The sequence below is a fragment of the Mytilus galloprovincialis genome, chromosome 11 (genome assembly GCF_965363235.1).
Source record: "Mytilus galloprovincialis chromosome 11, xbMytGall1.hap1.1, whole genome shotgun sequence".
NCBI classification, from domain to species: Eukaryota; Metazoa; Mollusca; class Bivalvia; order Mytilida; family Mytilidae; genus Mytilus; species Mytilus galloprovincialis.
The window spans coordinates 53,417,864-53,445,313 of record NC_134848.1 but is presented as its reverse complement, the minus strand read 5'-3'; the positions used below and the strand labels follow the sequence as shown (position 1 = coordinate 53,445,313).

The 27,450-nt window shown below is 33.6% G+C and overlaps 2 protein-coding genes across 4 annotated transcripts in view; both read right to left on the bottom strand.

The window, feature by feature from the left end:
* Window positions 1-2,243: 2,243 nt before the first annotated feature.
* The window catches only part of LOC143052378 (CD109 antigen-like), a 160,107-nt gene continuing 134,900 nt past the window's right edge, over window positions 2,244-27,450 (bottom strand). Inside the window, exons 32-39 of one of the 3 annotated variants that reach the window (XM_076225382.1) lie at window positions 8,542-8,753; window positions 7,920-8,066; window positions 7,235-7,300; window positions 6,209-6,318; window positions 5,051-5,198; window positions 4,030-4,132; window positions 3,234-3,321; window positions 2,244-2,362 (exon numbers count right to left, since the gene is read on the bottom strand). In XM_076225382.1, the coding sequence (XP_076081497.1) occupies window positions 2,359-2,362; window positions 3,234-3,321; window positions 4,030-4,132; window positions 5,051-5,198; window positions 6,209-6,318; window positions 7,235-7,300; window positions 7,920-8,066; window positions 8,542-8,753 (878 nt within the window). In that variant the 3' untranslated portion in view covers window positions 2,244-2,358. The remainder of the gene's footprint in view (window positions 2,363-3,233; window positions 3,322-4,029; window positions 4,133-5,050; window positions 5,199-6,208; window positions 6,319-7,234; window positions 7,301-7,919; window positions 8,067-8,541; window positions 8,754-27,450) is intronic. The other 2 variants (XM_076225386.1, XM_076225384.1) reach the window with 2 other exon arrangements.
* Window positions 15,624-27,450, bottom strand: part of LOC143051987 (CD109 antigen-like) — a 65,582-nt gene continuing 53,755 nt past the window's right edge. The window contains exons 23-30 of the mRNA XM_076224957.1: window positions 24,860-24,977; window positions 23,522-23,635; window positions 22,419-22,523; window positions 19,728-19,856; window positions 18,807-18,945; window positions 17,965-18,141; window positions 16,105-16,186; window positions 15,624-15,843 (exon numbers count right to left, since the gene is read on the bottom strand). Of these exons, the coding sequence (XP_076081072.1) occupies window positions 15,660-15,843; window positions 16,105-16,186; window positions 17,965-18,141; window positions 18,807-18,945; window positions 19,728-19,856; window positions 22,419-22,523; window positions 23,522-23,635; window positions 24,860-24,977 (1,048 nt within the window). The 3' untranslated portion in view covers window positions 15,624-15,659. The remainder of the gene's footprint in view (window positions 15,844-16,104; window positions 16,187-17,964; window positions 18,142-18,806; window positions 18,946-19,727; window positions 19,857-22,418; window positions 22,524-23,521; window positions 23,636-24,859; window positions 24,978-27,450) is intronic.

Sequence of the window (27,450 nt, the reverse complement as noted above, 5' to 3'; positions counted from 1 at the left end):
TTGGTTTGAACATATTGAATCTGACAATAAATTCTTTGTATTATCAAGATCTTATGGCTCATTCTTACAACAAAGATTATCCAACTGAACAATGGGGCTGACAGTCAACCCCTTAACAATGTAACGCTGGGTTTCTGTATCTTTAAAACCACAGTGTGAGCCCGTCTATGCAGTGACGTTCAGATGTATTTATTTACCATAGGCACACTAAGATTTTCGCAGTTCTCAGGACGAAAGTATTTTCCCTCCATCAACTTGCTACTGTCTTGATTTAATTTTCACTGACATGGCAGTATTAACAGTCTAAGAAAGTACAGAAGAAACTTAAGACCCAATTTTATCCTTTTGTAATAAATTTTGGGATTTCCCAAGCAAAATCATGATTAAACTGTCAAACAGCAGGCTCAGATACTGGGACCATTAATCACAATAAGAGAAGCCCTAAGGGCACCTGAAACCCCTAATACAGAATCAAAAGAAGTATCAATTCATTTGGGCCTGTACTATTATCAGCAATGGCACAAATCCCAGAAGGGGTTACATGCACTGTATCATCAAAGTAATCCGAATCAAAATCAAGAACTTAATCTTCATCAAATTAAGCCTCTAATGGCACCATAGGACTGATAGAGAATACAACAGTAGAGTTTTCTACAACCTTTGCTTGAGTGGAAGGTAGAAAAACAGTCTCACACCTCGTAGTTCTTACAGGCTTTAATTATAAAACTATCTAAATAAGATGAGTCAATGTATAAATAGGCATACCCATCGTAAATCTCAACATTGCCATCTCCTTTGGAGAAATATTTCACACAAAACTATGATATTTTGAAGCTTTGCCAGTTGCACTGGACTTTACGACTTTCTTTTGACAGGTTTTAATGTTTTGTCATATGCAATGACAGAGACTTTTATAAATATAACAGGTTTTTTAACTGTTTCAGAAGAAGGTTTATTCAAACTACGTCTAGGTTTTCCATCAAATCTTTTTTTTGATTTTATCAACAACCCAGAGGTCATGAATATCATAGCCATCATCCTCATTTGTATCAAAATCCTTTTCAACATCTTGCAAAAGCTATACATCTGCATTATAAAATTCAGCCATTGTAATAAAATGATACCTGTACAGGTAAAACACGAATAAATTCTGAAGAGTTCACACGACCTTCAGGGAAAAAAAATCTTTTAAATATCTACCCATTCAATAAACAGGAGTAAATTAATAAAGTAACAAATGTGCCGTACAATGTAGGCAAACACTTTAATGAAAAAAAATTTGTCATGCATCGTAGTCAAGATATTTTAATCCATTTCAATCAACACTTGTCATACATCGTAGACAAGAAATTACTATTTCTAATTAACATAAGCACTTGTCTTGAATCATACACAAGATAAATGTAATTTTAGTAACTTTCCAACTTCTTAAATCTAGAAGAATACAAGTGAAGTGTTGTGTTAACTCCCAACACTCTAGAAATGACAAGTTGGAACAGGTACTTATAAACTAGGGTCAAGGTCACTGGCCATCTATAGTCTGGTGGGTATAGTTTGTTTCTTTAAACAGATACATTACATGTAAGCTTCACCCCTCATAGAAGTTAAGCTAATTCATTACTTCAGACCAAAAGGGCAACATATGAATAAGAATAGACATGAAGCAGATGAGAAAGCGTAAGACAGAATGAGTCAGACACATGCAGTGTAGATCTTAATGATAACCAAGGTAGACAAAAAAAAAATAGTTCAATAAAAAATAGTTTGTAAGTTAGTTCCTCCAGATCAAACAGTACAGGAAAATTTTGTCTTTTATAAATACGTCTAAATATGTTTTTATGATCATGTTGTAGTATAAAATATGTAGCAAGTCTTGCAAATTATGTTTTTTGGAAGGAATATAACAGTAATTTGCCTTATTTTTATGCTTTGTGTCGATCTGAAGAGTTGAAACCTTTGCGAATGATTGTACAGTTTGTTCGCATGTTGTACTGACACACTACTGTCTCAGGTTAGGGGATGATTGGTAGCCAACTAACGGTTTTGTAAAAACGAAGTATTAATGGTTGATTCGTTTACATATAGACAAGGTGTGATAATAAAATTTGCATATTTGGTATGCGGAAAGAATGCATATTCACCATAAGAAGGCGTATAACTTTTTATCTATAAAGCAACAAAATTCTGGCGAGGCAATATGGTTATGTCATCCTAGTACGCCTTTTAGCCAAGTCACAAACACATTTTTTTGGTAAGAGTTGTGCAAATTTTATTATTTAATCATTTTTATAAAACCCTAAGAAATCAATTAAGCCAGTTTCATAGTTTGTGTTTGAGGTCAGCGTCGTCTTTATCATTTCATCTGAAAAACAGAGAACAATAATACATAATATTGATTAAATAGACATTGGTTGATCATGGTCTGACTACTATAAATTATATACAATAAAGATACAAAGTGTATTGTGAAGGAAGACAAGTATTACTATGTCACATAAATGAATACATATTTCCTGTATTTAACAAACATACAATACTCTGATATTTAACCCTGATGACATTATATTGCAAATCTATTTTTTGCCTAGAAAAAATAAGTATATGTCATGCGGTAGTCTGCAAGAATTTTTGGTATATCAACACAGGTTTTCTGTATATTTGGTTGACTGAATATGTAAAGATAAAACTTCATAATGTGGTTTGTAGTTTCATGTATTTCATCGTATAAACTTTCCACCTACATACTAATCGATTACACCATTTATGACTACCCTATTCTGATAGAATATTACCATGCTCACTGAGTGGTAACTTTTAATTTTTGTAGAAAACACGAAATAATACCCAAAACGTAAACAACTCAAACATTTCCACATCGCATGCTTCGCTTTTCCGCATTGAATAAATATTCATGCACTTCAATTTTCTACATTTTCTACCATTTTCTACTTTTTTCTACATAAGAAAATGCCTGTATCATGTAAGGAATATGACAGTTGTTTTCCTTTCGTTCTATGTGTTTGAGCTTTTGATTTTGCCATTTGTTTAGGAACTTTTTATAAATTTCCTTCGGAGTTCAGTTTTCTGATTTTATTTTCTAATACTCATTTTCTCATTTTACATTTCCAAATACACCACAACCGTTTTATCAAATAGTTTCACTTCTAATTGGATGTTTGGTTTAAAACATCATTTTTGTTATTGACCATAAAATCAAATACCTATATACTCACTGTCTACACTGTTTGCATTGATTACAAATGTCACAAATGTTAGACTTCTGTAGAACACCAGATTGGTAAAACGTCGTAAACTGGAGCTCTAAATTTAATAATGCTTAATTAACATTACTTGAATATATATTCAAAAATAATATAGATTTAGTTGTAATGTAGCTCAAACATATGACTTTGTACACAAATAAATTATGATAACGCAAAAATTGAAAGTAGCTCTTTACTCATACATTGATGTTTCATTCGCATAACGGCTGGTGGCACAAACTATTGTCTCGTTTGAATGAAAAGTTTAAGTGGAAAAATGCTTATTGTCTAGTGAATAAGAGAAGCCTGCATTCATGAAACCTAGTCACGTCAACAGGATACGAACGAAAAAAATCAACGTAAATATTCACTTGATGACACAGAAAATAAGTCTACTGTAAAAATGGTAAATAATTGAAAATTTAGAAAATTTAAAGGATATTTTCTTGGTGAAAATTATTCTAGAATTAATGCTTAAATGATAAAATTTAACTTTGTATACACAGTGATTATTATTCAAAGTTACAATACACTAGATTAACATTCATCAATCAGTTTTTTTCGGTCAGAATCTAACAAAAAAAGTTCTAGAGAAAATACTCAAATTCTATAAACTTTATTAAACCCGAAAAGTGATAAACTTGCATTGGCATGCAAACCTTTTTGCATCGGCTATACTTTTCTCCTCTCAGAGTTAAACACCATTACTGAAGAGCATATTGATATAATGTCATAAGTTGAATAGTTTATCAATGTGTTTACGTACCAGGTTTATAGTAGTCGTAAACTCTGACCACAGATGGTTTCGTTTTTGCCACTAATCCTGTACGAACGGCTTTCATTTTGATGCAGACTGGATGACTTGATATCTATAAAACAAGGTTATAATGCAATGAATATGTACGTTTTGTTAAATAGTTCGTATATGGTGGAAACACAGTACTAGTTTAATCTCGTCATATGTACAGGTCTGAGAGTAGCTTCAGAACAAATAATAACGGATTATTTTAAACATAAGACCTTTTAACATTGCAACTACATGTATCTGTTTCATAAAGCGATTTGAGGGCGAAAACAAAATTTGCACTACAAATCGCCTTCTCATGAAACCATATATAATTTACAGGTCGAATGCATACTATGTAAATAACTGCACTGACTTCCATGCAATAAAGCAATTAACACTTCATTATTCACTAGTCCGCATTGCCAAAAAAAGGATTAAAATTATTGAGGAACACTATGGAAAAAAGTAAAAATGAGACATACATGTACATATTTAAGAACTAGACCTTTTAAAAATTTAATAAATATACTATATTAAATTTCACATCCGATTTTGCACAAGCAATCTCAATGAAAAAAAAATATGTTTTCTGATTGAAACTTTACCTGTAGAACATATATGTTTTAGATCTATACTTATACAAATATAATTGTATGTTTTTTTATTCACTCTCGACAAAGGATAACTCCTCAAAGGAAATGTCTGTTTTCATAGCGACAAAAGAGCATAATCCTGATTATTTTTTACCTAAGTATGCTTCAATTCTCGTATCAAATTTGCAAAAGAAGTATGATATTCAACATGACTTTTTGAATTGCACATTTCTAATCAAAAACAATAATGTTCTAATAGTCTGAGAGGATTTCAATCACAGTTTCTATTAAATGAAAATCTTCAAAATTCATCTCGATTGCTTTTCAAACATGATAACGACCTCAACTTTAAACTCGGCACATCCATCCTTATTTTAACCATTTAAAGTAGTGAAACTATAAATTACCTTATCAAAATAGAGAATAAGTTTCCTATTTTCCATCTCAATCTTCTTAAGGGTTGGAACATGAGTAATTTTATGATGGTTTGCTTGAAATCCAGTCGGAATTCCAATTTCTAAAATAGCCATTCCACTTCTCCCTTGCCTTAGCCATCTGTTTAACATATAATTACATTTTACTGCTTGATGACAAAAGTACAGATGACCATGTCTTTTTTTCTTTCTTCGAGTTGCTGTCTCATTAAGGTAAAGTATACCTTTCTTTCTTTAAGTTTTCATTATAAAATATAAATTTGAAATATTTAAACACAAATCCAGTTGTAATCACACATTTCTACAAGTCAGGAATATGACAGTTGTTTTCCAATCGTTTGATATGGTTACATATTTTGAGATAATCATCTTGCAATATATTTACAGTCTTTAATGTTCTTCTCATATATTTTATGTTCTTCTCATATATTTTAATGTTCTTCTCATATATTTTATGTTCTTCTCATATATTTTATGATAGTATGATACTAAACCCCTAACGGGAGGGATTGTACCTGATATTCATATGATGAAGACATAATCTTTCAATCAGTTTAATTGAGGTCTGGAGCTGGCATGTCAGTTAACTGCTAGTAGTCTGTTGTTATTTATGTATTATTGTCATTTTATTTATTTTCTTTTGTTACATCTTTTGACATCAGACTCGGACTTCTCTTGAACTGAATTTTAATGTGCGTATTGTTATTCTTTTACTTTTCTACATTGGCTAGAGGTATAGGGGGAGGGTTGAGATCTCATAAACATGTTTAACCCCGCCGCAATTTTGCGCCTGTCCCAAGTCAGGAGCCTCTGGCCTTTGTTAGTCTTGTATGATTTTAAATTTTAGTTTCTTGTGTATAATTCGGAGTTTAGTATGACGTCCATTATCACTGTACTATTATGCATATTTTAGGGGCCAGCTGAAGGACACCTACGGGTGCGGGAATTCTCGCTACATTGAAGACCCATTGGTTGCCTGGCTGTTGTTTGCTCTATGGTCGGGTGGTTGTCGCTTTGACATATTCACCATTTCCTTTCTCAATTTTATTTAAGTAGTTTAATAGAGAATTTTATATTCTATTTATAAACTAAATTTTTTTTCAAAGGAATTATTTATATCTACATACATACTTTACACACGTATTTGTCTCTAACACGACAAATGTTTCCTGATCAATGTTTACAGACACGTGAAACGCCTGGGTACCATGACTTTGTTCAATGTTGTAAAGAACAGATACCTGGATATAAAATAATAACACATGTTTGGTAGTGATACACGTATATACAGTGTAACCTGCATTATCCGATACGTAAGTTTTTCAACATCCTGCTTTGAAAGACACAGTTTCTATCTATGATTGTTTCAGCGGTATCTAAACTGCACAATTTTAATATCATTTTGTAAACAGGCCACACAAAACAAAATAGGCCAACATTATTAGTTACATAGTGTGTTAGAGACCTAATATGGAATTTACTTACCCTGTATATATCATATTAGGTCACTAGCACACTATGTAACGAATTTATCTTACCGACTATCTTTATTTGTGGAATTTAGACTAAAGTTGTCTTATTTGCTATCATAACACATCTTCTTATTTCTGTATAAAAAGTGTTCAAGTGTTCAATTTTAAGAACCTTCTTCAATTGGTCTGTACTAAAAAAACTAATGTAAACGACACATATCTATTATCAACAACCTTGATATAACAATATTAAACAGATCTTTCAATACTTTATAATAATCAAACAATGCCTAAGTTTTAAATCCACTACTAACCGTGTATTGAAATAAGCCCCGCCTCCCTACTAACCTAATATTGAATACACACGATCTCCACGAGGTTGCTATTGACCAATCATATTCCTATAAATGTATAGGAGGTAAGACAAAGATAAATATCATAATTACAATATCATAACAGCAAAAAACCTGAGTTTTCTGACATTGTATAATCCGACATTTTGTCTGGTCCCCGAGTGTGTCTGGTTAGATTGTACATTGTAAATTGACATCGACATAACATATCAGACATGTAATTAGGATTTGTTTTAGTTTTATATCTATCAGACTATTCAGTGATAAGAATTCAAAAATCAAATACATTTTCAGTACAATATTTTAAGGAGTATAACTATAATAAATATTACCTCTGCAAGAGCATTTCCCTCTCCCGTGGCCTCAATCAGTACATTTTGTGGATATGGCTTTGGTAACTAAAGAAATAAAACCACGGTGACTTAACATAATATGTGCTTTAAATATCTACTCAAGAGAAAACAATAATCTATTAAACATTTTAATTTAAAATTATTGGGTTGTTGTCTCTTTGACACGTTCCCAGTTTCCATTCTCAATTTTATTTATTTATTAAAACGGATCGATTGCTTCTGTAAACAATTTGATGTGTGTGGTATTTTCAAACTCCATTTTAAAAGGACATGTAATTGTTGTCTGCTAATATTTACAAAATTCTTCTTAATTTATTTCGTGGAATTTAATTTTTCAGAGTTTTTTTCAAATAACCTGTCAATTTTGCATTTAAGTGCTGCGATACAAAACTTATCCCAAATGTGAAGTTTTCCAGCCAGCCGAAAACATCATTGCATTGGAAGTTAACATATGACTGTCTGCAGCGTACATGTGTGTTTGAAAAAAGTGAAATCATAAAAAAATACTGAGCTCCTAGGAAAATTCAAACTGGAAAGTTCCTAATCAAATGGCAAAATTAATAGCTATCTGAACCTTTCACTTGTATGACAGTCTCATCAAATTGCATTATATTGACAAAGAAATTAAATCTTAACTGCAAGTCCGAATAGAGAAACTGATTACCTCAATAGTCTGCAAAACGAGAGCATTTGCAGAATCAATCGTAAATTGTTTGGAAAATTTTCCAGCTGTGATTGAAATTAACATGTCTCTATGTTGCGAACCAAACAATCCAAACTCAGTAATGGCCTCTAATGCAACTACTGTATCCTAAAATGATAGAAACAAAGCACACGACAGGTAATACTGAAAATAAAATTTAGACTGTAAATGGGGTATGTGTCAAAGAGACAACATCCCGACCAAAGGCCAAAATTGGGTCTTCAAAACAGTTAGACATTATCGCACACAGAGTTTATCTTCTAAATAAAAATGTGTATTAGTTTACCATTTGGAGAAGGGCATATTACATTTTAGTTTTTTTAAATTAAAAACGAAAATGCAACGAGGCCAAAACAATTATTGATTTTAACTAAGCGTGTCATTGCTAAATTTACACTGACATAGCTTATCATACTTAGACTTTTATGCTCATTATATTTCTAGAACAGAAAAAAGCTTCTCCAAATATGTCATTTTTAGAAAAAAAAATAATGGTATTCCATATCACCTCAGTGGCTCAAATGCCTTGCAATTAATAAAATATAACTATTTTGTATCTCCTCAAACTGTTTCGAACAAATACCTGTGATGATGCAAATCCACCATTCGAATTTCTTTGCGTTATTATCCATTTCATAACATGATAACCATCTAAAGGTAAATTACGTCCTGTATATGCAAGAAGAGCATACGCTGATGTCTCAATATCAATCGAAATTGACTGCATGTAAGATGATGACCATGCATTCCCATTTGATGTAAATGAAGAGGCGTAGGTCCAATATTTCATATCATCTACATGAGAATAAATTATTATAATATGTTTTAAAGTGATAAAGATAATAACACAATGTTGAATGCTGTGTCCCTGTTTTTTTTTGACATTTTTACCTGTTGATCTGTTTATTTTGTTCACATATCTTTCTCAATATAATGGAATTGTATGCGATAAATGAGAGCTTAAATAGCTATAAAACCGGGTTCAATCCACCGTTTTCTACATAATAAAATGCCTGTACAAAGTCAGGAATATAAAGGTTGTTATCCATTCGTTTGATGTGTTTTATCCTTTGATTGTGCCATTTGCTTAGGGACTATCCCCTTTGAATATTCCTCGGAGTTCAGTATTTTTTGTGATTTTACATTTTATTATCCCAAAGTAGCAAACAATTTACAGAGTAAGTGTATTAAAATTTCAGGAGTCAATATAAACTTGTCTCTCCCGCCAAAATTTAAAAAAAGACACGTCGTAATTGCAATTTATACTTTGTTGATGAGGTAAAAAGTGTAAAGTTACATGAACAAAACCAAATAATATCATTATTGATAATTTTATGATGTTTTTGATGTTTAAAATAGAAAATGCAAGCAGTATATGAATATTAAACCATTTTAAATGTCAACTTCATAACATAAACGAATTGATTTCGATTCATAAATGTGTGTAGTATCCGGGGGGTTAGTTTTAGGTCATCAGACAGACCATCAAGAGATGTCCGAAGAACTACCCAGAAACCATCCTCTTCCGGTTGAACTAATGGCTACAATGCAGACGTCTATTCATACTAGAAGAGCAATCGGCCGTTCCTGACTGCAGGAACGACCATCCAAGGTATATATTGATCTTGTATATACTCGGGATCACAACATTGGCGCTGCGAGCAATAAGCGGGTAGTGTTATTGCTTTCAGGGATATTTTTTTATGTTTTTGCCGTGCCGGTAGTGTACGGCAAAAAATAGTAAGACAGGAGGGGAAAGGTGATTTGGTTTATTCCAGCGCGGGAATAAGTCATTTCAGGCAGGAGGGGAAAGGTGATTTGGTTTATTCCAGCGCGGGAATAAGTCATTTCAGGCACTCGTGGAGTATTTTGGAGGAATACTTCACGGTTGTTTAAGATTGTGCAAGTAGACGTCAGGTTACCTTGCTGACCCTGAAGGGACAGCTGGGTACCAGTCACCGGTAACTGCAGACCAGAACGGGGTACCAGTCGACAAGTTATTGTTTTGTTTACTTCTGATAACCGCAGACCAGAAGGACGGGTTACCAGTCGTATTGTTATTGTTTAGTTCACTTCGATAACCGCAGAGCAGAAGGACTGGTTACCCGAAGCAGAAGTATTTGTGTTAGTAAATATATAAATTTTGGTTTAAGTGTGTTGTTTATTGTTGTTTATTCTTTAAATAAATAAACTGTGTTACAAATTGTTGTTGAGTTATTTACAGTTACAAATGTCGGTTGTAAACCTAACCACTTGTAGCTTTCAAGAGTTACTCCAGCTCCCAGGTATAGGCATAAAAACTGGGAAGCAAATAATGGACATTAGGGAGAGCAAGGGCTTTGTAACCGAGTCAGACTTGGCCACAATCTCCCACCTACGAGTAACAAGGGGCCTCTTATCCAGGCTGGACTTTAGCCCAAGTGGAGGTGGCCAAAATATTGGGCCACCACCTCAGGCCCAAGGCAGGCAGATGGACTCTGCCTTCCTTGAAAATAGTCCGTATCCTGGGGATGCTAATGCTAGATCTGAACCCACAGGGAATTTGGATGGGGGCTACAGGGAACAGTTACAGAAAAAAGAGTGGAGTCACCATGATATTGGTGACCCAAACCAAGGTAGTCCCCCTCATCACATGTACAGGGGTAGTATTGTGAACAAGCCGTATTGGCCTGCAGGTAAAGACAGTGCATGGGACAAACTTACCCCAAACTATTGGGGCACACCTTCACATCCAATGGGCCATGCATGCAGCTATGCAGGTCAGGGGTCAGCACCCTGTACCCAACCAGCTTACACTGGTGGGGGACAGTATGAGATGGCCTGTAGTAAGTATGGCAAGAGACAAGACAATAGGGGTGCAGACACAAGGCAGACCCCATCTCATGACTATGGGGATAGGCAACCCAATAACCAGTATAATCAAGGGTATACAGTGGTGCCCCCACAAGGGGTCACCGCAGGGGTGAGCTATGGACAACAGGCCTACCCAGTACCAGATAATGAGGACAGGCCTATAAAAAACCCAAGGGCACCTGACAACAGAGATGGGACACAAGGAACTTTAGGTGGCGTCTCTAAAGTTACCAGTGCCCCAAAAAATATTAAGTATGACGGAAAGGGTAACTGGCAGGCCTTTTTCACAAAATTTGCAAGGTACGCAGAGGTTTGTGAATGGGGTCCTCAGGAATGCAAGGACCAACTTTGCTGGTGCCTTGAGGGAAAGGCCAGCGGATATTTTGCCCTTATAACAGAAAGAGACAGGGAGGTGAGTTATAAGGAGCTTGTGGCGAAGCTTCACAAGCGCTTTGGTTTCAATTTACTCCCTGAGACTGCCCAGGTCCAGTTTAACAATGCCCGGCAAGCCCCTGAGGAGTCTCTTGAGGACTGGGCTGATCGGGTGTTGTCCTTGGCCACCAGGGCATTTAGAAACCTCCCTGAAGAATATATGTATGAGCAAGCCGTAATGCGGCTGTGCCAGGGTATTGAAAACAAACAGTTGGGAGTGCAAGTCTCCAACCTTCAGCCCCAAAGCATAGAGGAGGCCGTAGATAAAATACGGCTATTCCAACATAATGCCCAGGCAATATATGGGAAGCCAAATAGGCGTGAGGTTAGGCAGGTAACTGATGGGCAGTATGGAGACCACCATGAGGCCATCTGTGAGTATCGGGGGCCCCTTGAGAGGGCCCCAGCCAGTACATGGAAAGTGGAGTTGGAAAAGTCTAATAAGAAGTTTGAAAACAAACTTGGTAAAGTCAACGAAAAATTAGACGACATGATGGACCAATTCAAACAACTCCTCACAAGCCCAATAACAGGAAGCTGCTCACCTGGCAGACAAACAGGGACAGAAAGTTGCCACCACTGTGGGGAGAGGGGCCATTCCAAAATGGAATGCCCAAACTATGGAGGTAAGTCTGTCTCAGGGAGTCCCTCCACTGATAGAGGGCCTCCATGGGAGGGAGTGTGCTACCATTGTTTTAAGCCTGGACATGTTAAGAAGGACTGTCTGGATTTACAGGGGAGGGATAGAACTGTTACCTCCACAATTCAGTCAAGCAGAACGGCAACAGTGCCATTAAACTTAAACGGGACTACTCGGGAGGCCGGAGTGAGTCCCCGCAAATAAAGTTAGGCCTCTCAGTAGTAGAGTCTGTACCCCAAGGAAGAGTAGCGGAGATAGCTATAATTGGCCCAGGGGTATGTGCAAGGGACAGAGAGGGGAACAGAGAACCCAGTGTGTCAGTACAGGTCAAAGCAGAGATCGAGTCAGAGCAATGCTCTGTTTCTGACAAAGAGGCAACTCCTTCAGGCGGATTGGACTGCTACTTATTAAAATGTCTCGCGAACATATTGAGGCATGGTGCACCGGGGTTGGACCACAGCCTTCTCCCAGGTGGGTATTTATTAGTTGAGGAAATCCTTAAAAGGGACCCAGGCTTTGCCAGGTACTCCTTACCTGATATTCATAAACTGGTCACGGTTGATGTGGACAGGAGGTTCACTTTAATAAAGGACTCAGACAGTGGTTGTTGGAAAATAAGGGCCAACCAGGGGTATTCCTTCATTGTGGATACCCCAGCCATACCATTAGTAGAGAAATGTGAGGTGCCCCAAGGCAACTTAGTTACTGCAGCATTGCTCACAGGCGACAAGGAGGGTTCAGTAGCCAATATTATGAGGAAACCCATAGGAGCTATTTTGGCAGTTGAGAATTACAGTAGCATTCAAAAGGTTGCTGCCACAACAGAGACAACTTTGGCAAGTGATGAGGAGGCCCAAGAAAGTTGGGACTCCACCTCAGACAGTGAGGCACATACCACTTTGGTAGAAGGGGCCAGTGATGAGAAAATAGTCACAGTGTTTCCTACTCCTGTTGTTGACGGAGGAATGACTGACAATACTGAAAACAGTCATACATCACTCACTTTCGAGGACCCTTCCTCAACGGAAGAAACTGACAGAAAAGCAGCAACAGAAAGCAACAGTGTGCTCAACAATAAAAAAGTTATAACTTTCAAATCTCCTGTCAACCAGGAATCTGTATACATTAATCCAGAAAGCCCCGATTTGGGATTGGGGCTACTTTTCAAAACAGATAATGTTGGCACTAGGAATTTCAATCAGCAGCAGCCGCCACCATTAGACAGTGGAACGTCAGTCTTGTGTGTGAGCACAGTTAGATCGGGTCCCAACAGAAGACAGTGGGACCCTGGAATTCCTTATCTAAACAAAGGTCTAAACAGGCTCTTCACGACAGAGAATGGATCAGTACAACCTCCTGGGTCCAACTATATAGTGGACATGCAACCACTAAATGGACCGGTTCTAGTTTGTATAAAGACGGGGAAGAGTTGGCATACGATCCAGACAAAAACAATTCACAGTTGTCTGGGTTCCCAATTTGTTGGGAACCCATTGTAGTATCTTTTAGTTAATCAGTAGACCCATGGATACAAAGGGTCCGTTTTGGGGGGATAGGTTTTACACTTTTTAAAAAATTGTTAGGGGGATAGGGTATATACTTTTTTAAATGGATACATATTTTCTCTAAATTTGGGGGGAGTGTAGTATCCGGGGGGTTAGTTTTAGGTCATCAGACAGACCATCAAGAGATGTCCGAAGAACTACCCAGAAACCATCCTCTTCCGGTTGAACTAATGGCTACAATGCAGACGTCTATTCATACTAGAAGAGCAATCGGCCGTTCCTGACTGCAGGAACGACCATCCAAGGTATATATTGATCTTGTATATACTCGGGATCATAACATGTGTATGGATAAAATGTGTGATGTCTGGTTAGGTACGTGTGTTTTAAAACAGCGACCCTTTGATAAGAAGTTTGGTTTAAATAGACAAACGTAATAACTTTCATGTCTTTTTACCTCTTACAGCGGCATGTGTTCAAAGAGACCGACGTAATAAACTTCATGTGTTCTTACCTCTTACAACGGCATGTGTTCCAAGAAATCGACGTAATGAACTTCACGTCTTCTTTTACCTTGTACAACGACATGTGTTCCAAGAGACAAATGTAATGAATTTCATGTCTTCTTACCTCTTACAACAGCTTGTTTTCCAAGAGACAAACGTAATGATTTTATGTTTTCTTACCTCTTACAAAAGCATGTGTTCCAAGAGACAAACGTTATGAATCTCATGTCTTCTTTCCTCTTACAACAGCATGTTTTCCAAGAGACAAACGTAATGAATCTCATGTCTTCTTACCTCTTACAACAGCATTTGTTCCAAGAGACAAACGTAATGAATTTCATGTCTTCTTACCTCTTTCAACAGCATGTGTTTCAAGCTTGTTAAATACTGCATCAAAATATGAACTGTTCCGTATGGTCAAAGCATAACTAGTAATGGCTAAGCAGTAGATGTCGTTTACTGTATATATATTAGTTTCCAGATAATGTTGCGCCTTCGTAACGGCATCAGTAATTGAATGTGTCATCTATTAGATACAATGTATAAAAAGAGGTAAAATGTTAGCAAGTATTAAAGATTTCCAATAAGATGACATAACCCTACATACAAAAACGTATATGAACATATCTAGGAATTGCATTTAAGCATTATATTTCTTCACCCATATATCTTTTTCTCAAAGGGTGATTTTTTAAACTTCTCAATTAAAATTGAGCGCAAAAATTAAAGTTTAAATTTAAGTGTATATAACAAATTAGAGTCTGCTCCGAATTTTAACTCTTATCAAATGGTATATAATAAATTATAGAAGTCGTTGTTGCTTGTTTTTTGTGTGGTTGTCATTGTTTTCAAATGAGCTGAAAGGGAATGATAAGTCTGGTCTTTTGTACAGTTAAATTACTTGAAATTTTTTACATGTATATTCAGAATACTTTTGTATATTTATACAAAAGAGATGAGTGCATCTTTCACTGCAATTTAAAACTTTCTTGTTCTTTTGGAATGTTTCTGTTATCTCTTTCATTGGGCATACATTTGCATGTCTGAACTTGACACAATATTCCAAAACTTGCGTTTTCCATTACCATTTACTTGGTGGATGGTTGATGGTTTCTTGGAAACTATTTGATAAAGCTGGTTGCCAAGGGAATATTATAATTGTCTTTTCTGAAAACTTCCTCATTTGAACTTTACCAAATGAAATTTAACACTGAATGTGTACTCCATACTAGCAGCCCCATGGTGCCACATGTTGAAAGGGATTTTCTTATTCTTTTGTAGCAACCGAGATAAATTCCCGGGATCTTCCTGTATCTTTGTTTTATTGTCTCGATTTCCTGGATTATTGTTTGCTTTGCATCAATTTGTTGTTGTTGTTGTTGCCTTTGATATATATCTTAAAAAGGTGTTTTGCATACTAATAAGAACGCGGATTATTAGTTACTGTAGTTAATATTTATTTTTTCCTTAAGGTGGTACCCAACACATTCACTAAAATTAATTTGGCTTGTTTAATTTTCATAAAATTTTGTCACAGTATTTACTTTGACACTTTAACAAAAATATAAAAAAAAAATGAAAAATTTTGAACCAACCGTTTTGTCAGAAAAATCACACTGGTTATATAGCAATTTGACAAACACCAATTTTGATCATTAAGAAGCTTAATATTCCTCTTACAACACAACGTAATTAAAACGTTTAGCTGACTTTACAGAGTTATCTCCCTGTAGTGTAAGGTACCACCGTAAATGATGAAAAGGACTTATACGTTTAGAACATGTATAACAAATCTTACTTGCATATAGTAAGTATACATTGAGCCTGGAAATGATCCATCTGGTAACTGATGAGATATGATCCATTTGACTGATTTGATAATAACATTATCATCAATAAAAACATGCGTCTTTGCTTTTTGAAAAGTCTTAATAACATAAGCTGATAACCTATAACAGAGAGTGAAAAACATCGATTTGGATGCGACTGAATTTGATTTTGATTACCTATAAACTTAATATATTTAGAATTTTAATAAAAAGCCTCTGTCGTTTAAAATAATAAAATGAAAACGTTTTGTAAGTACAAAAAAAGGAACCAGATAAAGGATTAGAAAAAAACCAACATCAAATTTTGTTTCATATTTTGAACTATTGGATTGTTATACCTTTTCCTTCTAGTTCCTGTATTGGACAATAAAAATAACATACCACATATTTCCGTAACTGTCAGAATTACCAAATGCACTAAAAGACCCATCTGTACGTTGGTATCTTAATTCATTTTGGTATCCTTCATCATAAAAAGAAAGATAAAGATACATTGTTTATTTAACTTTTTCCCATTTTGTAAAATTCGTTCTAAAATGTACGTTTTGTCTCTTGAATTTATGATATGTTTAGATTGAATGAAATCATGAAAATATTCACGAATGCTTATCTTTTGAAGCTTTGAGTTATTGTATTACAACCCATATACGATTAAGAGAGTAACACCAATATACATTTATATATAGTATGCATTTTTGAATTGAATTTGATAATATATTTCATTTTATATTGATTATAATTTAATTTAATATTATTAAATAATATTTGCTACTCTGTTTTAAATTAACAAGGGTTTTAAACTATTGTAATACATTATTTGTATATACATAAAGGAATGAAATAAGCAACAACAAAAAATTATGAGTCCGAATATTTGTTTTCGAAATATAAGAATTGAAAATTTTGCGGGAAATGTTCTGTCGAGAGTTTTAATATTGGCACTCTTTTTCTTTCAAAAACTAGAAAAAAATAACAAGAATTTTATAGATTTTCAAACATCGCTTTTATGATGTATATCTAATAAAATTGTGAAAAGAAAATAAGGGGTTAGAGTAAAAAATCATTAGATAACACTACATGGAAAAAGCCCAAGGATTCCGAATATTTGGCAAAAATTTAAAAAAAAAGGAGAAACGAACAATCTTAATCGTATGTAATTCGAACAGCATGTTAAGTTTTGCGCTGGCTTAATATCACGAAGAGCAATTTTGTTCGGAGAATGTATAAATCTGTGGAAAATTTTCCTGCTTAATATCACTTGATATTAACGACATATACATAAGTTAAGTACCCAATGCGGCTGCAGGTGAAGTTTTAATTTCCCGATGGTTTTACCAGCCCATTAATCAGCACTTCTTTGCTGATATGAACTATCATTGATGTGGTCATTATAAATTAACTGTTCACAAAACTTAGAAGTTACGAAATACTAAGGCTTTTTACCTCAAAAATAGATTACCATAAATGTATTTGGCAAAATATTTAGGAATCTTTGGTCCTAAATGTTCTTCATTTCTACTTTGTTTGGTCTTTTTAATTCCTTTTTTTTTCTTCGAGCGTCACTGATAGATCTTTTGTAGACGAAACACGCGTCTGGCGTCAAAAAAATTAAGTTATTTTGAATTATCTTGATTGATAAGTGACTTTAAAGGTGTTGACATGTGTCTTATCCTGGGTAATGCAAAACAATATGGGTTAAAGACAAACAGTATTTGTATATTTCCTACTGATTTTTAAAATTGATTTTCAAAGAAAGTATTTTTACTGCCAGTTCTTTCAAATTTCTTGTTTTTATAGTTCTCTAATATTTGATGTGTTTAACTCAGTTTTAGTTTGTAACCCAGATTGTTTTTATTTCTCAATCGATTTATGAATTCTGAACAGCCGTATACTACTGGTACCTTTTTTTCTAGCATAAGAACTATTCTACTTCTTATACAACTAAAAGAGGGACACAAGATATCAGAGGGACAGTCAAACTCATAAATCTAAAATAAACTGACAACGCCATGGCTGAAAATGAAAAAAGACAAACAAACAAACAATGGTACACATGACACAACATAGAAAACTAAAGAATAAGGAACACGAACCCCACTCTAAACTAGGGGTGATCTCAGTTGCTCCGGAAGGGTACGCAGATCCTGCTTCCAATTCTTCCAATAATTTCCCAAATATATCCTATTATTCTTATAAGTACTATAAATAATATCTCAGTAATTGTTCCAGAACTCTACAAACCTTTTTCCATATACACGGTCAATTTTTGCTTCATTTCTTCAGAATATTGATTCGATTTTTTCAAATAGTTCGCAACATAAACGTCAGGAGCAAGTTTGACTATTGTTTGCTCACCACAACCCGTTGGTAACAGAATCAATTGATCCAAATTGTGCAAAGTTGGTCCAACTAAATCCCCTTAATAAATAAAAAAACAAACAATCATTTTAATTCATGTATCCGAAGCCTTTTTGAAATTAACCTTAGTATTGAATTCGCATACCAAATATTCGATAAAAAACTAATAACAAATATAGTATTAAAATAATCATTCTTTTATTTACTGTTTCTACTTTAATTTCAGTATGTTGAATTGTGGTTTCTATGATGAGAGTTTATTTTGTGTTTGTGATTGCAAATCAATATTTATGAAATAATATGAGCTTACTATATATAGAGAGTAACTTTTACTTTCTTTCAAAACTGATTGTTAAGGAAATGTGTCATGTTGCTTATTTATTGCTTGAATCACGGTTTCACCGATATTTATATTATGAAAGCGATCTCTTGAATTGTACCTTGAATAGTGCTGTATTTATACAATACACTAAATCCACCAACTAATCCGTTTGTTTGCTTGGTATTTCTTTAACAGTTTTTGTCTCGATTCTTGTGTGATTAAGTACAAAATGAACAACTCTAATTTTAAAGCCGTTTAATATTTATATTTGCATTCTCGTCTGTTTTTGCAAGGAGTAGTGGCGTCTTTCGTTGATTTATGAGTTTTAGTTCCCTCTCTGAAATTTTCAGTTACTTTTTATTTTACATTACAAATGTTTATAAATCTCACACAATGTACATACCCATAATTGATACCCGAATTCTTTGTGAACCGTCCACAACAGACAACGGCAGTGGTACAGAAACATTTCTTTGCACAGGGTGACTATGATTTACTTGTAATATTACTGGTGTATTATATTCCTGTAAAACTCCTTCAGGCTGTAAGTATTTAAACAAAAATAAAGTTATGCACAGGTATTGTACTATACTATTTCACGCTAGATAATAATGTTGTAACATGGCCCTGTATCATACTAAACATGCTTTCGATACTATAATCAATAATTGTAAATGATAAAAATAATTTTAAATCTAAAGAATAAATTTTAATCAAATACACGTGCACAGAACAATACCTTCAACATGTTTAATCCATAAATTTTGATAACACAATGTTGACTGTTATTTTGACACTTTTACCTATTCTGTCCGTTGGTTTTGTTCACACATCGTTGTCAATAAAATGGAATTGTTTGCAACTGTCATACAAAGGCGAGGGAGCTAGCTATAAAACCAAATTTAAGTCATCATTTTCCTCATAGGAAAATGCCTATACCAAGTAAGGATTATGACAGTTGTTTTGTGTGTTTGAGCTTAACTTTTTGCCATTTTATAACCAACACTTCGTTTTAAATTTTAATCCGTTGCGGTTTTTTTTTTTTTTTTTTTTGGGGGGGGGGGTTACTTTCTATCTCTTAAACATTCTAACTATACTTTTTTATCATAAATTTAACCCAATGATGTTTAAAATTAACCATGTTTACAAATATAGAAATGCCGCTAGTAACTTTAAAACATGAAAACTTCAAATGGCATGTAGGTTGAAGGTTTCACTTATGGATTGCTTACTGGAAATGTCCTGTCTCTAACAATATTTTATTAACATGACTAGTTCGCTGACAACAACAAAAACCAGTGTTGAATTAAAATATTTAACGTACCTCAACAATAAGTTCTCGACGAATCCCATCTGCGGCTACTGAAGACTGAGCTGTAATTTCTATATATATTGGTCCTAATGACCGTGGTACGATAGGAAAGTAAACTGATGTAGATTCTCCTGCTAACACCTACATGAGAACACCACAACATATACAGTTGATATAGAATTAACAAGTAAAATAAGAAATAAACAAAATAAATTGAGAATGCGGAATGGAAGTGTGTCAACAACCCGACAAAGGACAGAAAATAGCCGAATGCCACTAATGGGATTTCAACATGGCGAGAAATTCCTGCAACCGGCGGTGGGCTTCAGCTGGTCCCTTAAAATATGAATATCTGTACTAGTCAGCAAAATTGATGTCACACAAAACTCAGAAAAATTGTAAATGAATCAAAGTAAAATAAATAAAATGAAATTATGCAGGACAAATATTTTAAATATTTATACTAAAATTCCCATATTTAATATTTTCATAACAGTAACGTAGCTACATGTATATATACGTCTGAGTCAGTGACAACTCTACAACAGATGTATCCATCGGATCGCCATCAATGATGGTGATACATGGCTGTGTACATAATGTATATACAACTCGTCTAAACATCAACCCAACAATGTTAGATCTGTAAATTTGCTTTCGCAAATTTTTGGTTCTTCCCTCGCCGGGATTCGAACCCATGCTACTGTGATATCGTGACACCAAATCGCCTGCACTGCAGCCGTCCCGCTAGACCACACGACCACCTGGGCTCTCTTCTACAACGAAACATGCACACGTATAAAAATTGCGGTTTTTATCCAACGAAATCATAGGTTGGAACGTAGTTTTCAATTTAGACTCGCATATATATATATATATATATATATATAAGTTTTTATCAACGCTTCCGTAGCTTTTGAGCTAAAAGATGGCATGCATGTGTTTTGTATAGAAAACTACAATTAAAGAGCCCAGGTGGTCGTGTGGTCTAACGGGACCGCTACAGTGCAGGCGATTTGGTGTCACGATATCACAGTAGCATGGGTTCGAATCCCGGCGAGGGAAGAACCAAAAATTTGCGAAAGCAAATTTACAGATCTAACATTGTTGGGTTGATGTTTAGACGAGTTGTATATATATATATATATATATATATATATCAGTCTAAAGATTTGCACAACGGTGCTGATATAAGATGTTATTATACGAAAATGTTGTTAGTAAAAATTCGTATAATAACATCTTATATATATATCAGTACCGTTGTCCAGATTTTTAGACGGATATAATTTTTTCCTTATCTGCATACTATCGCCTATTCTAGACGATCCGGTACGTAGAAAATTTGCTTGTTAGTCCTTTTTATAGACTTATATATATATATATATAATATACATATATCGCCAATCGCCAATGGCAGTCAGCAGGGTTTAAGAACAACAGTTATTCGACCTGTGACATGTGTTAGTCAAATGCGTTTTGTTTAAAAATACTTTTTCACTTTTTTGGTCTTCTGGAAAATGTTGTTTGTGTTGTATTTAGACCATTCTACAACGATATTTGTTTTACACACACTCGTATAAAAAATTGCGGTTTTTATCCAACGCAATCATAGGTTTGAACGTTGTTTTCAATTAAGACTCGTTTATATTTTTTCGTTTGGGCTTGTATCATATTTTTCCTCCAGTTTATATGATCCCTTCATCTTATATTGACTCTTAAAATTCAAGAGTCTATCTGAAAATGAGGGTAGATTATATGGCCTTTCAAATACCGTTACGATGCCTAACATCACTGAAGAGGACATATATTGTCGAAATCTAGATCTGATGTACAACAAAAAATATTGACACCTTGTGTTTGTGGTATAACATCTTGGCCACAAGTTTATCGTTTTCTGTTTAGCATTAAATTTATATTAAGATCTGTTTTGTTACATCTCGTGATCAATTTTATTAAGCAATCGCCAATGGCAGTCAGCAGGGTTGAAGAACATCAGTTGTTCGAAATGTTAGTCAAATGCGTTTTGTTTAAGTATACTTTTTCACGTTTATGGTCTTTTGGAACATATTGTTTGTGCTGTATTTAAACCCTTCTACAACGAAACATGCACACGTATAAAAATTGCGGTTTTTATCCAACGAATTCATAGGTTGGAACGTAGTTTTCAATTTAGACTCCATATATATAGATATATATAAGTTTTTATCAACACTTCCGTATCTTTTGAGCTAAAAGATGGCATGCATGTGTTTTGTATAGAAAACTACAATTAAAGATGTAAGTATTAAAGACCTGAACATATAAGATTTCTGCACGTTAAGGATATTGGTTAGATATGGTCCTCATATATCATAACTTTAATCCTGTTCCCTTTTCATGAATGTTACCGACCGAATTAAACTATTTACCGCATGTGTAAAAACATGAGTAACACAACGGGTAACACATGTGGGGCAGGATCTGTGTACACTTCCAGAGCATCTGAGATCATCCACAGTGTGTGTGGGTTCCGAGATGCTCACCAATTAGTTTTCTTTTTTGTGTCTTGTGTAATATTATTTGTCTGTTTGTCTTTATCTTTTTTAGCCCTGACTTTGTCAGTTAATTTTCGATCTATGAATTTAATTTCCCTCTGGAATCTTTCGCCCCTCTTTTGATTATATTAGAGAATTTATTATCAACAGAATAAAATGTACATACGAATGTATTCTCTGACTGAGTTTTTGAGAACATCAACTGCTGCGTTCCATTTACTGTTCTTACAACATTTTGGAAGTCGTCATTCTTCTTCAGAACAATCAAAACCTAAAACACGAAAATTGCAAGAATCTTTCAAGTGTTATTTTTAGTCTTTTAAAATTTCATAGCTTTAATTGTATCTATCACCACAAAAGATTTGATGGTGATGGGAGACTTTCGATAGTTATGTTCAATTTAGTAAACAATAACTCGAACCCCTTTTTTAGATAAAATGAGATATGATGTAAGTTCTATAAGATGCAATAAAAGAACACAGAAACTTCATCCCGCGATAAATTGTACATAAATATAGGAATATTTGGTATGAGTTCCAATGAGACAATTCTCCTCCATCCAAGTAACTCACAAAAGTAAAAAATTATAGGGCAAGGTACGGCCTTCAACACAGAGCCTTGGCTCAAACAGGACACCAAATTTAAAAGGGTCCAAAAAATTACTAGTGTAAAACCATTCAAACGGGAAAAAACAACAGTCTAATTTAATAAAAACGAGAAACGAGAAACACGTATTAACTACATAAACAGACGACAACTACTGTACATTAGATTAAACACATAATCGTCATCAGTTGAGAAATGTAGTTAAAAAGTATTTTTAGATCAAATATATATCATCAACATTAAATGTTAATTGTTTTAATTCAACTGATCGAGATTTGTAAAATATCTACATAAAAATATGATAAATTAGAAATAAGGTACACTATAAATTTGATATATCAAATGCGCTAGAACAAAAGAGTCAATTTTGATGTTGGTTAGGTACTCCATTTGCATAAATTTGCATCAATAGATTCCACTACTTTAACAAAACTAGAGTGTTGGACGTAATGTTGCTACATTTGTATTCGAAATAGGTTAACTCAATTAATTAAGTTTAGAATCGAATTTGGGATTGAATTTTTATTTATATTCATGATTATGTGTAACAAAATATATATAGTGACAAAATAACTATAATATGCTAATACTAAGAACGCAAAGATTAAACGTCACTTTTATGGTTCTTATCAAAAATTCAAATTCAAAAAATATAATCCTTACCGACATATTCTTATTCTGGTAGTTAAACAAATTAACTTGCAAGGCGACTTCTTCCCCTCTGATAACAGAGTACGGCAAAGTGAGACTGATAAAAAAGTCTTTGAATCCCACAATCTAAAATATGAAATTCTTTTATGAGGACAAACTGAGAGAAAATATGTTCACAGTCATTCGTGTAAACAGGCAAATAACAAAGTTACAAGGAAGGGGTTCCAGTAGATAGACTTACAGAAAGTCGAAGAAATAGCTAATAATATGACATAAAAAACAACAAATATAATAAATTAACATTAAATAAAAAGACCTGTAATTAGCATGATAAAAAACGCTGAGCATATTCAATCCCTTTGGTGACAACAGCTATGTTAATTTAATGATACATGTTGATGGAAGATGACCGAGTTTAAGTTACAAAATGTACCCAAATACTGAATAATAGACATTTGGATGCATTTTTCATTCAATTTTAAAACCAATTGGAATAATAATGTCTTCGATTGGATGAAGTCCGACAAATGTGTAAACTATCATTCTGTTGCAACGTGTATGAAATTATAATGTTTATGATTTCACCGAATCTGTAATTATCCCGTTATAATATTACAATAATTGCAGAACATGTTTTTAATATGGAAATTTTTACTTGAAGAAACGGCCTTTTCAAGGAAAACTTTAGAATAAGCGAGTTCCAAAATGATAAATCATTGCTTACAATACGAATTAAAGTCTATGCAAGACATAGCTGTTATTTTCCTGTGTCATTGTGTCTCTTGTTGAGAGTCTCATTGGCAATAATACTACACATTTTTGTGATCTTTCGATTGAAAAATAAAATTACAAAAATACTGAACTCCAAGGAAAATTCAATTCTAAAGTTCATAATCACATGGCAAAATCAAATGACAAAACACATTAAACGAATGGACAACAACTGTCATGTTCCTGACTTGGTACAGGCATTTTCAGATGCAGAAAATGGTGGATTTAACCTGTATTTTAGCGCTAAACATCTCACTTGAACGACAGTCTCATCAAATTCCGTAATATTTACAACAATGCGTGAACAAAACAGACATAATAGATAAAATACTTAAAATATGGGTACAGCAGTTATAACTGTGTTACAATCTTAAAACAAACAATTTTACAAAAAAGCACAAATGCGCGTTAATTATGTGTATCCATTGCAAATACACGTATGCAATGCTTTTGTTCAAACCAGGGGAAAAGGTCATAGTTTTTTTAACGTTAATGGGTTCGAACTTATATTTCACATTTTTCAATATGACAAAGACTGGGTTACTAATGAAAATTAAATGTAACATAATACACAATGACCTTTGCAGCAGAGGTACTTAAGCTAAACCCTGTAAGTTTGTTTACTGCAAAAGCACTGGCCACCCACGCAGTTATAGTATCAGGCAGGACAGCTGTGATATTAAGGTGACCATCAGTTCTGAAATAGAGACTAACCTGATGTTAAGTGTTTGTTTTTCATGTGTGGTTCATATTTGTTTCTATTTTTTGATTTTTTATATATACTATACTGTTTGTTTTCCTGTTTGAAAGATATCATACTTGTCATTTTAGGGGCCCTTTATAGCTTGCTTTTCAGTAAAAAGAAAATTCACAAAAATACTGATTCAAATCGGAAATTAACCATTATATCACTACACGAAAAGGCAGATTTACAACAATTTGGACAGTCATGTAAATGTTTGACAAATGTAACTACTTTTCTGCAAGATAAATTTGCAGACCTGCTAATGTGTATGTAAATGAATTATTCCTTTGACATTATTTAGGAGGTCGTCAAAGATATGCTAAAGATAATTATTTTATTTCCATAGCTTTAGTCATTCTTCAAAGATATGTAAAGAAATGCCATAGATTTGCATGCACTTTCCAAGATAGGAGATATATGCAAAGTTTAAAATTTGCATAACTGATTTACAGAGGTGTGGGCAGTTTTGAGAGACCGCGGTTTATAAAACATTTACGACCAATGTAAATGCTGACAAATGTTTGTGTTATATTTGCAAACGTTTGTCGATATCGTTCATGTATGTAAAGAAATGTATTTTATTTACTAATACTTTCCAGTATTATAGTTATTTGGATAAATATTGATATTTGCAACATATCTTTACAGACGTACGCAAAGTTTTGAGAGACCGCGGTTTATAAAACATTTACAACCAATGTAAATGCTGTCAAATGTTTGTGTAATATTTGCAAACGTTTGTCGATATCGTTCACGTATGTAAAGAAATGTATTTTATTTACTAATACTTTCCAGTATTATAGTTATTTGGATAAATATTGATATTTGCAACATATCTTTACAGACGTACGCAAAGTTTTGAGAGACCGCGGTTTATAAAACATTTACAACCAATGTAAATGCTGTCAAATGTTTGTGTAATATTTGCAAACGTTTGTCGATATCGTTCACATATGTAAAGAAATGTATTTTATTTACTTATACTTTCCAGTATTATAGTTATTTTGATAAATATTGATATTTGCAACATATCATTACAGACGTACGCAAAGTTTTGAGAGACCGCGGTTTATAAAACATTTACAACCAATGTAAATGCTGTCAAATGTTTGTGTAATATTTGCACGCGTTTGTTGATATCGTTAACGTATGTGAAGAAATGTATTTTATTTACCAATACTGTCCAGTATTATAGTTATTTTGATAAATATTGATATTTGCAACATATCTTTACAGACGTACGCAAAGTTTTGAGAGACCGCAGTTTATAAAACATTTACAACCAATGTAAATGCTGTCAAATGTTTGTGTAATATTTGCAAACGTTTGTCGATATCGTTCATGTACGTAAAGAAATGTATTTTATTTACTAATACTTTCCAGTATTAAAGTTATGTTGTTAAATATTGATATTTGCATCATATCTTTACAGACGAATTTAAAGTTTTGAGAGACCGCGGTTTATAAAACATTTACAACCAATGTAAATGCTGTCAAATGTTTGTGTAATATTTGCAAACGTTTGTCGATATCGTTCACGTATGTAAAGAAATGTATTTTATTTACTAATACTTTCCAGTATTATAGTTATTTTGATAAATATTGATATTTGCAACACATCTTTACAGACGTATGCAAAGTTTTGAGAGACCGCGGTTTATATAACATTTACAACCAATGTAAATGCTGTCAAATGTTTGTGTAATATTTGCAAACGTTTGTTGATATCGTTCATATATGTAAAGAAATGTATTTTATCAACTCCCAAAAAATTAGAAAGTGTCTTATATATTATAAGAAATTTTACGTATTGATGGTTTCAGAGACCGTGAAAATATTTGAATTGATTAAGTAGATATTGTTTTTCCCGAATCCAAACCAGAACTTTTTGAAGTTATGATATTAAAAATGGCAGGGTGCTTTTTAAATGTCGGACCGATGATATTTTTTTCTATTTGGATGGTTAAGAAAATCTTCAAAGCTTTTATCCAGAACCAAGGAAACTATTTAAAACTTGAGTGAGGATTTTTTAAGATCTTGCTGGTATAAAAACACAAATACTTTAAAATGTATTTATCTTTCCTTACATCAGGGTTTACAATTCGATATGCTTGTTGTATCAGAACGGAAACTTTAACTCATACGACGAATTGTAATAGTAAATTGATACTTTTTTTATAGCTTAAAGACACATAATGAATGGGTTGATGGATTGATTTGTGTAAACGTCCAGCTGCAAATGCTACACGAATCTCAGGTGTAGGGAGAAATGCACTAATATAATAACATTGTACTAAATTATAAGCAGCATTACTTTATTACTTTTTGTACTTCAAATATGAAAAAAAGACGACGTAATTCAATGACATTATAATTATTAGAATAAACTCTAAACCAGAATAAATAATGATCAAATCGATAAAAG